Raw genomic sequence first — 16,531 nt, forward strand, 5'->3', positions numbered from 1 at the left:
AGTATTCTTGTTTCCTTTTAGACTCGTTGGGACCAAGGAAAGTTCAAATTTATTCAATGATTTTTTTTTTTTTTTGATAGGTAGGCCCCACTTGAACTCTTGACTTCTTTATTGTGAGAAATTGATCTTTGTCAACTTAACTATCCTTTGGGATTATCGAATGAATCTAAAGATTCAAATGAGATGAATCTAGAAGTACCATTAAGGGCCCATTTGATAACGTTTTAAGAAATGCGTTTCTGCTATTTCTGTGTCAAGAAACGACAGAACAGAACGAAAATTGTTTGACCAAATTGTTTCATTTCACTTAGTTACAGAAACAAAAATAGAAATTTATATCTATTTCTGGTTCAAGAAATGGATTTGACGAAACAACTCCCACTTGTTTCACCATTTCCGGAAACAACATTCACTCAAAAAACTTAATTAAAGCCGTGTTTGGCAACTAGAAAAAGAAAGAAAATAGTACAAAAGATTAAAAAAATGATAAAAAAGTAATGATTACACAATGATTTTTATGTGTTTATAATTAGGGATGTAAATGGATAGTCGGAAATTTGTATTTGATCCGTGTTCGTATTCGTTTAGGAGAATCCATATTCAAAAAATCTTTGTCCGAAAACTATTCGAATCCACCCTATAACTCATCGGATACGAATATAATAATCCTATTTTTTGACTGATTATTATCCGATTCGTTTAGTTATTCAATGGTAATACAATATCCAGGTCCGTCTAACCGTTTAAATTTCTCTCTCTCTCTCTCTCTCTCTCTCTCTCTCTCTCTCTCTCTCTCTCTCTCTCTCTCTCTCTCTTTTCTATTAAGAAAATGTAACTAATTATCCATGTTCCAAAAATTTGAAATGCTAAAAACCAAATCTATTATCTAAACACGTCATTAAGAAGCTTAAAAAACTTTACCAAAAAAATAAATAAATAAAACTTAAAAAACGGAAAAGAAACATGAGCAGAGACCTAATCGATCTCTTGAAGAGAGGGTGCGGCGACGACATCGAAGGCAGGTCAAGAAGCGTCCAAAGCTGGGGACTCGATCGGTAGTCACAAAGACTGGAACATCTTCGAAAGACAATGACTCAAGTTGGTCAGCCAAATCAAAGAGGAACAAGTTGGTATTTTCAATGGTGGAAACAATAACTTCGATTTGGAAGATCTACTGGGAGCATCAGCAGAGATGTTAGGTATGTAACGGAAGCATGGGTACATCATATAATGTATAGTACTCATTCGAGTCGAACAATAACCGGATTATCCGATTAGTGATTGAATTCAGAATTGATAGTAATTTTCATCTCCGAACGGATAAACAGTTCTAATATGGATATAAAATTTTTAAACAGATTCGAAAACGAAATTATCCTATCCGAGCCAAATTCGAACCGTTTACATCTCTATGTTTATTACTCTCCTCAAATTCAAAAAGAAAAAAAAAATTTAATTTTTTCTTTTCTTTTCGTAGTTACCAAACATAGCCTACATAACAATATATTCTCCAAGAAACATGACTTAAAATTGAAAGGAAATAGAAAAAAAAAAGGGGGGGGGGGGGGGATGATCTTTCTAAATTTAACACACCTACATCAAAGTAGAGGGTTAGAAATTCAACCAAGAAAGAAGGCAATATGAAACCCTAAGCTATCATATAAATTTATGTTTGTGATCATCTACAATTTGGGCCACTTCACTATCAAGTGAAATTTATGAAAACCCAGTAATATATGATCTGTAATATTACGCTAGAAGATGACTGTTGGTATCTAATGGTCAGATATTTATGGTAGGGTGCAAGTAGCAAATCTCTAGGTTTTCGTTTTCAATAAAGAAATGGATCAGAGCCTAATTATCATATACCGGGGGTCTCTATTATGTTGGAGGAGGCTGAAATATTTTAAGATTATTTAATATAGCAATTCGTGGATTTTCTGTTGAATACAACTTAGGAACCTTTGCGAACCATATCTCTTGAAGTTCTATATCAATGTTTGCCATAAGAAGGTAGTAAGAAACTTTGATCTATCACATAAACAAAATGTGTATCACAATGGCATGAATAGATTTAATACATGCAGAAATGAAATATTAATTTAGGGATGCAAGATATTAGAAAAAATCCATAAAAATTTGAAATGAGCCAAATGGATGGCATATCCTGGGCGATATAATTAGATAATAATGACAATATTAGTAGAAGAAAAAAATGGGAGTAATTAGAAATAATAATATATGAATTTTGGATTTTTTTTTTTTTTTAGGCTAATAAAACAACTCATTAAAAAACAAAGGAGAAGAGACAAAAAGCTTGGGACAAGCCAAATTAACAAGAAGCTAAGAGGAACCACAAAGCCTTAGGTAAGGCAAAGGAGGAAAAAAAATAATTAAAGGGCAAACTAGACAGCCATAAATTAAGTTTTTCATTCCTTAAAACAAAGGTAGCGGAAAATCTTATGGAGTGACTCTGACCAATATAGATGACATTGTTATCCAAATCATCATATATTAAGGGTGCTTCAAAGATTCCTAAGTGTCATGCTAAAGCCTTGCTGAAGAAGGAGGTTCATTGATGCAAGAAAAAGAGGAAAATTGCCATTCATTAATGTTGAGGAATGGAAAATCTTCATCATGTTCCACACTAACTTCTTGAGGCAAAGGTTTGAAAATATCTTATGAAGAGGTGACAGAAGAGTTGTAAGCCTCAAGGGCCTCATTGCATGGAGGCTCATGCCACTTCCCCTCCGATCTCCAAGCTTTAAAGGCTCTAGAAATGACTTGGAGTAGTACAACATAATTCACACATTGGATCTTAACCCGATCAGAAGTGGATATGCCATTGCTATAATCAATCTGATATACCCAGTTGTCTTGCAAAGAACGATGGTGTTTCACCAAAAAAACAAAGAACGATCGATGGTGGTTATATTTTGAAAAAAAAAATAGTAATAAAGAATAGTTGGTTGATCCTTTACAACCTATAGGGAAAAGTAAAGCATTTGGATCTTTTAAGTGTCTGGTGAGAATAAAGGCAGTTCATTTCTTAAGGTGGAGATGAAAAAATGGGTTGATGGATCTTAATAGCGTGGTGGAATTTGGAAATAATACAATTTGATCCTTAACAACGTGGTGGAAATTAGGGTGATGTGGTGTAAATAAAAACAGTTCAATTCATGGTTTTAGTATCGATATTAGATCGGCTATTTTGATCGTATGTTGGAATATTTTAATAATTTTAAAATTAAATATTCAAAATATTATTTTATTTCATCAAAGTGTGTGTCGGAGAGGTTTGTCTCTTCCTAATAGGCACCTAAGTGACCAATAAGTGCGACTATTGGAAATCATGTCTGAATGGTCAACAGACATGTATTATGGAAGAGACATGGCTTTTGGGAGCACCCATTTAAGGTGACCCTTCTTCTCCTATATATAGTAAGACAATCCCTACTTAAAAAAGGTTTTTTTGGTTTTCTCCATCATTATTTGATTTTATTCTTTTGAACTATTGGGGTCTAGCCTTTCTCTCCCAAAGGATCACAGTCTGGGTACAATCAGACAGAGATCAGTGGTTGTTTTATCTTGAAGGTAAAATGCATGAATGCCCAATTGTACCATTGTAGGGGGCGTTTCAGACTTTAAGGAGAGTATCTATTTTGATACGACTCAACCTGTTTGGTTCGTTGACTTAAACAATCGGTGCTGATCTATTTTATCAGTTCATATTGCTTCAACCAAGGAGTGCATTTCAATAATATCTGTCATGTAATTTTCAACATCGGGTACTTATTTCTAACAATCTTAAGGTTTGAAAACTAAAAATCTGATTTGAGTTATTAGGCATGACTGATTTGAATTATAAAGAATAATCTGAATAATACTATTGGGTATGAGATTGACTGAATCGGCATGCTACACTTAGATAAATGAGTGTTTTTCTTATTAGAAATTCAGTACGTAAGTAGCGCATTTTAGTTGTAGTTTGAAATTGTGACTGCAGATGGGAACGGTGAAGTTCTCTTGACCTGTTGTTGTGCTCTCATGCCATGCAATTGGCTTTGACAAAAATGTGATTAAGGTTATCGGCATTGAAATTTCTAATGGGTACATATGTGTATGGATGCTTGACTTTTATTAAGAAAAAAGTTTGATTTGACCCCTAATTATTGCTAGATAATGGCAGAAGGGGGGATCACCACGTGTTTTATATGGTACTCTACCTTTAGATTTTACTGATTACTTGTTTCCATGCATTTGATAAGTGATTCTTGGTTGAACCATTACATTGGTTCTGATCGTTCTTGGTTGAGGCAATACACTGGTTTTCTGATTTTTTTTCTTTTTTTTTCTTTTTAAACAAGATTAACAGAACGTTTTAAAGAGACTTACACAAAGAACCGCTAAACAAGCATACTTTGCAAATTAGAATAACATAAAGTACTTTACAAAAATTCAAAATTTTTCTTATGCTAGAAAAACAGTTTTTAATACGGATTGATAATCAGGCAGTTCGCGATTTTTTGAAATCCAAAAAACACGAAGAAAATGACCGAAGAAGTAATTGGTATAATGAAATTAGTCAATATAGATTTGACATAGAATATATTAACAGTTCAAGAAATTTTCTTGTAGATTATCTCAGTCGACAATAGATAAACAACAAAACAATGATGGATGGATAACCATCAAAGGAAAAGGCAAAACAAAATAGTCCTCAAGCAAACCTATTGCAAAGGAGTCTTCTAGCAAACCATTGGCACAAAAGCCTTTTGGGAAAAAATCTTCAACGTTATATACATGACCTACTAATAAGATTGATTTATCATAAGCTTCACTTACCACAAGCAAACCATTTAAATATTCTCCTACACCAGGAATATCTCAACGGACTCCACTATCTCAGATTTAATGGACACAAGCTCCATTATCTCAAACACCTTATTCTCAAATTTAGTGGGCACAAAACCCATATGAGACCCCTCTCACTTACCTACAAGTGACTTAGATACAAAATGATATCTGACTTCGAAATCTCTTACAGCAAGAGCCTACAGAAGCCTTTGAATTCAAATTCATTGAATTTCATAAATATCAAGGACTCCCCAACGATGTCTATTACATGATTAATCAAGTATGAAAATCACACTGTGGCAATAAGAAAAAAACCTTCAGACAAGATTTGCATACTCTTTCCACAACCCTTGCCCAACATTTTGCAAACTAAAAACGTTTTCAAGAATTGATCTTCAAAATCATTACCCAAACAAATTTTGACGATGATATTGAATATGAAAAAATAAACAATTTTCTCAAGCTCTCCGAATTTCTTATTGATTTTCATGAAAAACTCATTTTTCACAAAATCAAAAGAATTTGTCTTTATGAAAAAGCAAGGCATGTACTACCCAAGGAATGCTTTAAGTTTATCAAAAGAAAAATTTTCGAAGATAATATTTTTCATTTTTCTCAAATATTACAAAAATATCTAAAAGACTTGTTTTTTCATGAAAATTATCTTCGAGTTCTTTTTTATCCTTCCACTGACTCATGGGATATGCACACTATCGAATGGGGACTCTGTAGACGAATTATATTAGAATTTTTTATTTTTAACATTAATCAAATTAGAAGATTGCAGAAGAAACGCCCTCAACTGCGATATATTCATATAGGTTTAATACAAATTGAAATTACATCTTTGTTTAGGCAAGGAATGGACGTACCAATTATTGCTGTCATTTTTGATAAAAGATTTATAAAAAACCCTATAAAAGCCCTTATAGGAGGAATGGAATCTAATATGGTACATGGCCATATTTGGTTCAAAATCAAACCAAACTATTTTGTCTCTATCACAAACCCTGCAGTTTGTGATTCAGTAGTTCTAAAGATCAAAACCCAAAATTTAGACATGAGATCCGATAGTCATAACCTTGCAGTCTCATGGAAATGTCTTCATGAACTTACTAACATGACTTATACAAAGTTACAACCAGCTGATAAAAGTTTGTTGAGATCTTTGAACCTCGTGTTTATGAAATAGAGTTAGAACCTAGGCTATTAAATTGGCATGACTTAAAGATCCCAAAAAATTGGCTTTTGACAGACATCCTGCTAAAACCTCAAGCACCACCAAGAATTCTCCAAACCTTTGATATCTTGACTTCTGGAGATACTCTATATCTCAAAAGAAAATTGCAGTACTAAAAGCTAGACCCCTGAAAAATCTGACAGACGAACAAGTTTGTGGATACAATTCAGGAAAATTCACGTATACACAAATACGTTATATCATATTAGAAAAAGAACTTTTAGCCCTTCTTTTTGGATTAGGGTAGATATACTAGGTGCTTTGAACCTATTTACTGATTAATTTAGTTGGTTGATAAATGAGCCTTCCAATGGTTGAACTAATGAAGGGTTGCGATGGTTGATCTTGTTTGTTTACACCATCACATAGAAATCTGGTAATTAATTTCAGATTGAAAGGAGAAAGAAAAGTCAGAAACCTGCAAATGGATTAGCCACTGTAATACAAATTTCAATTTTGTTGTGTTACATGGGATTTTTACGTCTCTTTCAAGATTGAACTTTGACCATTTAAGGCTAAGAGGCTGTGAATTGTGGTGGTTATGTTAATCAAGTGTTTATTTGTTTCAAATCTTCAGTGCGTCTCCAAGAAATTGTGTGAGTTCATTCCCTCAGACTACGGATCTAGGGAGTAATTGAAAGAGGATGGTGGTCTTGGACTTTCATTTCGTTAAAACTGTTGTCATGTGTTTACAAATGACTAGTAGATCATCATATTAAAACAAAAGGTTTAGGTGCTTTTGTGGCCTTTTGTCTTGAGTCTCTTAATTCATGACTTATGGATTTGTGATCTCTACTTTAAAAAGTCGGAAGTTAATGGACTTTTGTTTCAATTATTTGATTCTGTTGATTGCTTTCCACTATTGGTTAATTTGGTTGGGATTTATTAATCATAAATGTTTTGATTAATATCTTTCTGACCAGCCCAACTATAGGGTAATTGTTCCATGTTTATTTTTGGGAATAAGTGGGTAGCATAAGCCTATGATCGGTACAAATGGTAGGTGAATTTTTTTTTTTTTCCATGGTTACTTCTGTCCGATCAAGATTGGGTTGGTATCAGCCTTGACCATTTTTGGCATCAATTTTGTGTTTCTTAAACTATGGTCAGAAAATGGGACAAGTCATGTGTGCTTATTCTACTAGTGGTATTGATTTTTGTATCTAAATGGAATCATTAAAATTGGAAAATTGGATTTAAGCATGTCCCTAGATCTTTTGATTATTGATACATGGTGACTCAATTCAAACTGAAATAATTATGATGTACAGGTTTTGTTACCAAATGAGAAATTTATTTATTTTTTATATCAATGTGTTGCATCATGTTAATTACAAGTATACTTAACAACCCATATTTTGACTCAAGTTAAGTCAATCATTGTTGTTTTGGTTTTCCATATTTTATACGTATATTGATATATGGATAAGACAACATGTCTATGATGCAATGTTTAAAGTATTTTATAGGTTCATTATATGTCGTGGTTGTATGATTGACAATGAAGTCACAATTCCATATTTTTGGATGAGATAATATGTTTGCATACTAGAGAAAAGTGAGTTTCTCGTATGTGAATATGAAATTGTGGAGGTTTTGAACTCCACAACATGAAATTGTAACATGCAATTGGTAGTGCTTGACTATTATGTTACATGATGCTATAGTGGTGTGTGTTTCCCATAAAGTGCATACTCATATTGTTTGGGTTATATGTATAGATGTTATAAATCTAAAAATGTGGGGGAGTTATTATGAAATGTATATATCTATAGAATAAATATCTTTTAAAGAGATAAATAAAACAAGTAGAATGATTAATCTCTACTTGGAAATGGAATCTAGTAGATGTGCATAGATTTGGTTATGTATGTGTTTAGAACATTACCTTGGTTCAAATGTGGCATGTACAAACATGTGTTGATGGAGTGATTCATGGAATCGGTAAAATAAACCTTGGTTATAGGTTTCACCATCATTGTATTGGTTTATGACTTTGCATGAAGGTCGTATCATAAAGCCAAAAAGGCTAAGGATCTAAATAACAAATTAAAAAAATATAAAAAGCATATATATATATATATATATATATGTTTTGGATATATGTGGTGTGGCTAGTAAGATAGAGTTATCAACTCTATGTTTATGTAGTCAAGAAAAACAATGACCATGATTTGTATACAGTCTCAAATCACTAAAGTGATATCATCTAAAGGAATGAGCTCTAGAAGGCCTGTGTCAAAGGTCATGTGATGAACACCCAACCTATGTAAAGAGATAAATTCCTAAATTAGGTTCAAAAGGTAAAAACGAAGTCACTAGATGACCTGTCTAACACTACTAAAATATTTGTTCATTCTAGTTAGATGGGAAAGTAGTACCACCACAATGAAAGAATGATGAGTTTTAGACTCTTAATCAAGTCGAATCTCATGAAATGTGGAGATGTGTTAACTGTGGTGCATACTATGGACTGACCAATGTAGATGTAGGGGGTTAGGCCACCTACTGATGAAAGTTTTATAGGTAAACTCTCTAAACATCCACAAAACCAAGATAAGAGACAAGGCCGGCTTTTAGTGAAAAAGAAAATGTCCATTTCATAAAGGGATTGTAATTAAGGTCGATCGATAGAATATGATTGGTGGGCTAGTCAGCTACGACGATGATGAAAGATTCATGAAGTCTGACTTCACTCGTGCTCTGTAGCATAGTTCATCAGACCTAGTGTAGGTTCAAGTCTTGAAGACACTTGCAACAAAGTGTTCTATTGTGTTTTATACGCTCAATAGTTTGATTCAAGATTTCTCGATTTTTAAACTTGTATGGGCTTTACTAGTTGTATGGAATATTTCGAATCTTATGGGGGATTATTGGAATATTTTAATAATTTTAAAATTAAATATTCAAAATATTATTTTATTTCATCGAAGTGTATGTTAGAGAGGTTTGTCTCTTCCTAATAGGCACCTAAGTGACCAATAGGTGTGACTATTGGAAATCATGTCTAAATGGTCAACAGACATTTATTATGGAAGAGACATGACTTTTTGGAACACCCATTGAAGGTGACCCTTCTTCTCCTATATATAGTAAGATAATCCCTACTTCAAAAAGGTTTTTTTGGTTTTCTCCATCATTGTTTAGTTTTATTCTTTTGAACTATTGAGCCTAGCCTTACTCTCCCAAAGGATCATAGTCTATCTACAATCAGACAGAGATCAATGGTTGTTTTATCTTAGAGGTGAAACGCATGAATCCTCAATTGTACCATTGTAGGTGGCGTTTCAGATCTTAAGGAGAGTATCTATATTGATATGACTCAACCTGTTTGGTTTGTTGACTTAAACAAGCGGTGTCGATCTTCTTCATCAGTTCATATTGCTTCAACCAAGGAGTGCATCTCAATAATATCGGTCATGTAATTCTCAACATTGGGTACTTACTTCTAACACCGTATTGTATCGTTATCGGTTGAGACCAATCCCAATATTTGGCCAATTTGGGATTGGATATTGTATCAGTATCAGGGGTAAAACCATTAAAAAAAATCCTAATTTTATGAAAAATGAGGAAAATATTGACCAATCCAGACCGATATAACCAATCCCAGATCAATATTATATCAGTATCAGTTGAGACCAAAACCGATAACTAAATCCTTCGTTCAACTCTTAAATTGTGTATACTTATAAAATTAAGTAAAAGGGTTCCCTAAACATGGGATGTAGACAACGTCTATACACATGGGTTTTCTATTTTTTATTTTTTTTTATATTTTTTGAAAAGAAAGAAAGCATTTTAATAAAATAAAAAGGACAAAATATTTTTTATCTACGAGAGGCCCCAACACCATAAACACAGGAATATGCAATGACCATCATGCCTTGTCTTAGAGGCACGCACCCCTGTATATAGACATAGGGGCCTCTAGCAGATAGAAAACACTTTTTACCAAAAAAAAAAAAAGCAAATAGAAAACACTATCTCAAAATAATAATAATAATAATAATCAAATGTAAATGGACATTTATGATACAGCTAAACCTCATGTTCACACACGTACTTTTCCTAAAAATATTTACCCTTCAATGTGAGGGTTTAAAGAATGTAAGAGAATAACAATGAAATGGAAAAATAAACAAATAAATTAACGACTTCCTATTGACTCCAGAATGGTGTCAAGGAGACCTTGACTTGGGGCTTGCAGTTTTCCAATTCTACGAGTATTTCCTACTATTAGGATTTCTCTGCACAATTTCTTGATAATCTAGATTCTCCCAACATGGTTTTGTAATTTGGGATTGTTGAACCGATACTGATTTGATCGAATCCGATTTTTAAAATCATGTCTCCATGGGTTTCAGGGACTTTTCCAAGGGTTCCATGTCTTTCAAAGGCTTCCTAGTGCTTGTGGTAATTTTTTTTATTTTTTATTTTTTATTTTTGATTGTTTGGGATTTTCATGATTTTTACCCAGAGCTTTCTGGGATTTTGAGGCGCTTTTTTTCAATATTTTGAGAGAGGTGAAAAAAATGAATGAGTCAACCCACTATTTATGGGATATTTTTTAGGATATTTTTATTTATTATTATCATTTATTTTTATGACTCATTTCATGTTGCATTCGTACATCACATGTGCTGCACATTTTTTTCTTTTTTATAAAGAAATAATTTATTAATAAAAGCGATGTAAAGAAATCCCCACAAAGTCAAAAGTGGGAGGGGAATCGTGCCACCAGTTAGAGGCCGTTTGATAACACTTCTATTCCTGGAGAGTGTTCTTTTGTTCTTTTTCAATTCCATGCTGTGAAGACACTCTGGCGGAACAGAAACAGCGTTTAGTAAAACTATTTCAGAAATGGCTTTAGAACATGAAAAGAACAGAAACAGCGTTTGACAAACACTTCTATTCCTGGAGAGTACAATAATGAAAATTCACTTTTGAACAATGAAATCAATAATTACAAACATGCTATTATGGTCAAATTTAACTTAAATAAGGAAATAATTTGTTTATGAAATTATCTTTTAAAATACTATTACTTAAAGGAAATAATAAAATATAAACATAAAGAGTTTCCACATTTATCTTAATAAGAAAACAAAAGTCTACTATTCAAGTTTATAGGAATTACAAAATAAAAATCATAGCTGCAAATAGGTGTCTTGAAATTTTATTACATAAACAATCAAATCAGGAGGTAACCCTTATCTACTGCCATCCGATTTGCAATTTGTATCCTTAGCTCATTCATCTGTCTTCCTTGTACACGTTGACTGCCCTGATGAATTGTAGTAGAAGTACTCGCAATATCACCATCTTCTTATTCTCCATGAGCGTTGACTACCCTGACTCTCTCTTCATTAGGATCATAGTAGTCATCTTCCCCATATTGTTGAAAAAGTGCATCTGCTATTTGTTCAGATTTAATATAGTTATGAAGTCCACAACAAGCTATCACAATATAACTTTGGTAACTAAGTGAGAATTGAGGCATGTTTTTTAAAATAGGGAATCTTGATTTTAAAATCCCAAAACAACGCTCAATATGATTCCTTAAAGAAGAATGTATATAATTAAACAATTCCTTAGTACTTCTGGGTTGTCTTCTTCCTCCATTATAATCTGATATATGATATCTCTCTCCTTTAAATGGTGTCAAGTATCCATTCCTACTCGCATATCCTGAGTCTACAACGTAATACTTCCCTACAATATGATAAAGCAAGACATTAAAAGCATACACAATAATCATTTGCATACATGATAATTTGGGAATTGATATACCTTGGGGAGGATGAGGAAATCGTAAAGTAGGATCCTCTAGGGCTCTATTGAATACACGACAATCATTTGCACTGCCTTCCCAACCCGCATATACGAAAGTGAATTTCATGTCAAACGAGCAGGCACACATCACATTTTGGGTTGTTATCCCCTTCCGTCCTCGATATGGGATCTGTTTTCCCTTGGGAACTATAGCAGTAACATGTGTACCATCTATGGCACCAATGCAATCCTAATTAAAATAAAACAAAAAACCAACCAAAAGCACTATTATGTGAAATAAAAAACGATCATAAGTTAAAAAATAATGTAAACTTATTAGAAAGAAAATTGCCAATTTACCTTAAAATATGGCCACCATTTGTTGTTTGCAATTATTTCCATATGAATCTCATCAAACGATGGGGCTTTGATATACTCCTTAGAAAGCTTAAGCACCCCTTGCAATACTTTGCCAAAGTAATAGCTGACAGTCTGTCCTGAATGTTGGAATCTCTCCTCAACTGCTCTATTAGTAGGACCTACACCTGTTATTCTGAACATGAACATTGTCAATCGCTCATCTACCCTAATTTTGCGACTGTCTTGTAACCAACCACGATGTCTCATTAGTAGGCATAAATTTAAAAACACATGTCGTTCCATGCCAAATTCTTCGTAACAGCGGTTTGCATGCCCATGCAACACCTCATGTACCCATGCTACCCCTGTGAATGCACTATCCCTGCGTGGTTATCTAGTGTATAAATCGCTGGAATAATGATATTGTACTATCAACAATGTTGCGAGAATCAATTCTTCTACATCGTCGTCAATAGAGGAGATTATTGGAGTATTATCGACATTTGTCATAACTGATTCATACAAATTTTAAACTTGTTAATATCATACAAATGTTTATCCCCTAATACAAATTTTCCAAAAGATCTATAAAGCTATAATCATCCAACATGCATAATTATCAGATGATGTAATAAGTAGTTAAAACAAAAGACATCCAACAGAATCATTGCTACAATAATAGTAAAATTTAACTGGCATATTTAGAAAAGTAGCATAAAGTGTAAATATCCATATTACACTTTTACATCAAGTGTACCTAACAAAATATATCGATCCTACTACAAAAGGTCTTAAATGTATTTCATTACAATCATCCATATTAAAAAAAAATGTTAGATTATCATCCATCAATCTAACACATCAAAAGCCAATTGTTTCGTTTCATCATTGAGAGTAATGAATAATTCTCTCCATTCCCGATCCACCAATATCCTCTTGCACGTCTTAATATGCAACTCTCTTGGGATATCATTCATAGTTTCCAATAATCTAACACAAGTAGAAGTGCTGAAATCTGTGGTATTTGGAGTGAGACCCATTGGAGTTGAGCTAGGGGTTGAAGTATTCTTGTTTGCTACTGACTCGGCTAGGGTCTGTATGGCGCGTTCAATACCAGTTGTCCTACTCTTCTTCCTATATCCTGTAGGTGTCCTATCAAGTCTTCTGTTGACTCTAGGACGATCAGTTCCTGGATCTTGGCTTTCATAATAACTTGTTGGCAACGTATTAGCCAATGGAGTAGTTGGAATTACATCTACATCTGCATCCACCTCATCATCAACACCTCTCGATTCCTCTTCAAACCTGAAATCAGATTCATTCCCGAATCCTCCTATCCCACTAGCATATGAATCCCCAAAAATTATACATAGTTCAGGCCAATGTGGTAGCCCATTCCTCCTAAACTTTGACCAATCACGATTTGCCTGAAAAATTTACAAACTAGCTATTAGATATAATTACACCGAATATTAAAAAAATCATATAAAAGTACAGTATACCTTGATGTGTACATCCCAAACACTCTCATCTTCAACTGTACAGGTCCTCGTCACGGAATTCCAACCAAAACCTGTAGTATCCAGTAGTCTCTTGAAAGCGCTGTAATCGAATCGCATTTTATTCATCTTATTCCTTAATTGAACCATCGTAAATGACCGATTAGCTTTTTCCTCAAGCCCCTTCTTGATATTGTTCCACCCACCTTTATTGAAAGTGTTAGAACTCTTATTACCAACTTTCACTTGTTCAACCATTAATTTCAAGAGATAATCTTGTTCGCTTTGAGTCCATTTTGCTGCCTCGTTATTAGCTCTCGAAGTGGTGCCATTACTCTAAAATTAGAAACACATCTCATTATAGCCTAAAAAAAGAAATACATGTCTTTTCTGGTATTTATTTACATCATGCTCAAGAACTTCAAATTGATCTTTCCGTCATTCTCATCAAAATAGAATACTCTAATCATAATAAAAGCCCTCTTCCAGCTCCAAAATATCAATATCATTAAGCACTGAAGATTTTATTAGTTTAAAAAAGGCTCAATAATGGTAACTCTGGTCTTTTAATCCTCTAAGTATATTCTACAGGAAAAGGGACCTGCAAGGTGGATCTCCAACCAGAGAAATAACAGGAAAAATGATAGGGACTAATGAACAAAATAGAAGATAATAAGATAAGATTTAAAATCAGACAATTTAGAGTAGATGAACTAGAGGAGAAAATTAATAACTAAGAAAAGATCTAACTGTCCTAAAAACCTAGTCAAATGATATTTTTTATGAGGACTGTTGAATGGTATAATATTACAGAAATCGTAATTCAGAAAGAAAGGCCAATAGTAAAGTCCTAGTGCTAAAGGAAGGCCAGAGTAGAGATGAGAGAACTAAGATGATAATAAATTCAGGTTTCAGATTAAGAACAATTAAAATATGACAGCAGAGAATTTCTCACAAAATTCCAGATCAATCTTGGCAGAATTGAAAGAGAAATTAGTAATATGAGCAAACTGGAATTGACACCAAAAATAGGGGTGCCATAAGCTAACTAGAAGAGTAGAAAACTAACCTAGGTTCAGGAAGAAACAAAACAAAAGAGACTGTTAGAAATATAAACACAAACAGAGAAATAATATTCTAACTCTTTTCCTAATATTTATAGGAAATCAATTATGATTCAATCACTCAACAGACAAAATATAAGATCAAAAAGCCCACTTTAAACCTCTATGATCAGACTTGAGTACTTGACTAACTTTCATTAGATATGAAAAACAAGGTAAATTAACCCCTTCTCTTTTTTTCCAGTGTTGCATCAGTTAAGCATCCATATGAGTTGCTAACTAGAGTTAATTTAGATTATTAAATTTAATTCATAGTAAATAAAAGAGACCATTCAATTTTGAATAATATATTAAGCTTTTGACATTTTTTTATTACACTTAAGTAAATGGGGACTGAAAGTTGTTGCACCTTACTATTATTGTTTGTGACTGGAATTGCTCAATGCAAAAAAGCACCCATTTCTTCATATACCTGCTTGTGTGAGTTACTAATGGCCTTCATGGTAGGCATCTATCACTAATCTAATGAAAAATTTTTCCTCTGTGAAAATGATTTTGAAAATTCTTGCTGAGACTTTGAAAACACCCTCTCTGAAAGTTGTATAACAATAGAATTTATTATGCTTAAAGATTTCATTTGCTGAAAGTTGTATAACAATAGAATTTATTATGCTCAAAGATTTCATTTGCAGGGAAGCGGCGACTTTGATCGTGAGAGGCAAGAGAGCGAGAGAGCGAGACAATACCTGCTGCAGGGAAGCGGCGACTTTGATCGTGAGTTGCAGGGAAGCGACGATCGTGAGAGGCAAGGAAGCGACGACCAGCGACTGACCTGCGACCGAGAGAGAGAGACAGGGAAGCGACGAAGGAGAGAGAGGGCAGCGGCGAAGGAGAGAGAGGGCACCGGCGACCGACCTGCGATCGACCTGCGACCGAGAGAGAGAGACAGGGAAGTGGCGAAGGAGAGAGAGGGCAGCGGCGACTGACTTGCGACCGACCTGCGACCGAGAGAGAGAGACAGAGAAGCGGCGAAGGAGAGAGAGGGCAGCGGCGACTGACCTGCGACCAACCTGCGACCGAGAGAGAGAGAGAGGGAAGCGGCGAAGGAGAGAGAGGGCAGCGGCGACCGAGAGAGTGAAAACCTGCAATAGGTTTTCCTTAGGATTTGGGGGTTTTTAATCGTGAGATGGAGAAAAGGGATTGTGGGGGTTTTGAATAGATTTGTTCTTTTAAGTTTCTAAAAGAATAGAAAAGCAACTTTTTGGTACTCTTGCAATGTATTCTTTACTCATTCTTTTTCATTGGTTCATTCCGGGGGAATACAAAAATGAACCGGACGTGTCAAACATATTTCTGTTCTATTTGCATTCCCGCAGAATAGAAGAACACCAGAAACATTCTCCCAGAGTGTTATCAAACGGCACCTTAATGATCTAAGAATAAACCTTAAAAAAAGCAATACGATCTCCTGCAAAATTCCATTCTCTTAAGAACAAATGGAAAATGGTGGAATTGAGGGCAAAATGATCAGCCGTAAAAAATAATGTATCTAATTCTTCACGGGATGTCCAAAATGACCAGCCGTCAAAAACAATGTATCTAATTCTTAATAGGATGCCCATTCAACTCATAAGATTGGATAAGAAACGAGAGAAGTGTTGGGGGATCCTCTCCAATAACTAACTGGGGCGCCCAATATACATCCAACAATTGATAGGATATCCGTGTCTATATAT

The 16,531-nt window shown here is 34.1% G+C and overlaps 1 protein-coding gene across 1 annotated transcript; it reads right to left on the reverse strand.

Annotated features, from left to right (window-relative positions):
- Positions 1-11,794: 11,794 nt before the first annotated feature.
- Positions 11,795-13,989, reverse strand: LOC122084839. Its single transcript, XM_042653264.1, has 5 exons — positions 13,735-13,989; positions 13,175-13,659; positions 12,233-12,425; positions 11,946-12,122; positions 11,795-11,812 (listed from the first exon to the last, which is right to left on the reverse strand). The coding sequence occupies exons 1-5, from the start codon at positions 13,987-13,989 to the stop codon at positions 11,795-11,797; spliced, it is 1,128 nt and encodes a 375-aa protein (XP_042509198.1).
- Positions 13,990-16,531: the final 2,542 nt, after the last annotated feature.

The sequence above is a fragment of the Macadamia integrifolia genome, chromosome 7 (assembly GCF_013358625.1).
Source record: "Macadamia integrifolia cultivar HAES 741 chromosome 7, SCU_Mint_v3, whole genome shotgun sequence".
NCBI lineage: Eukaryota > Viridiplantae > Streptophyta > Magnoliopsida > Proteales > Proteaceae > Macadamia > Macadamia integrifolia.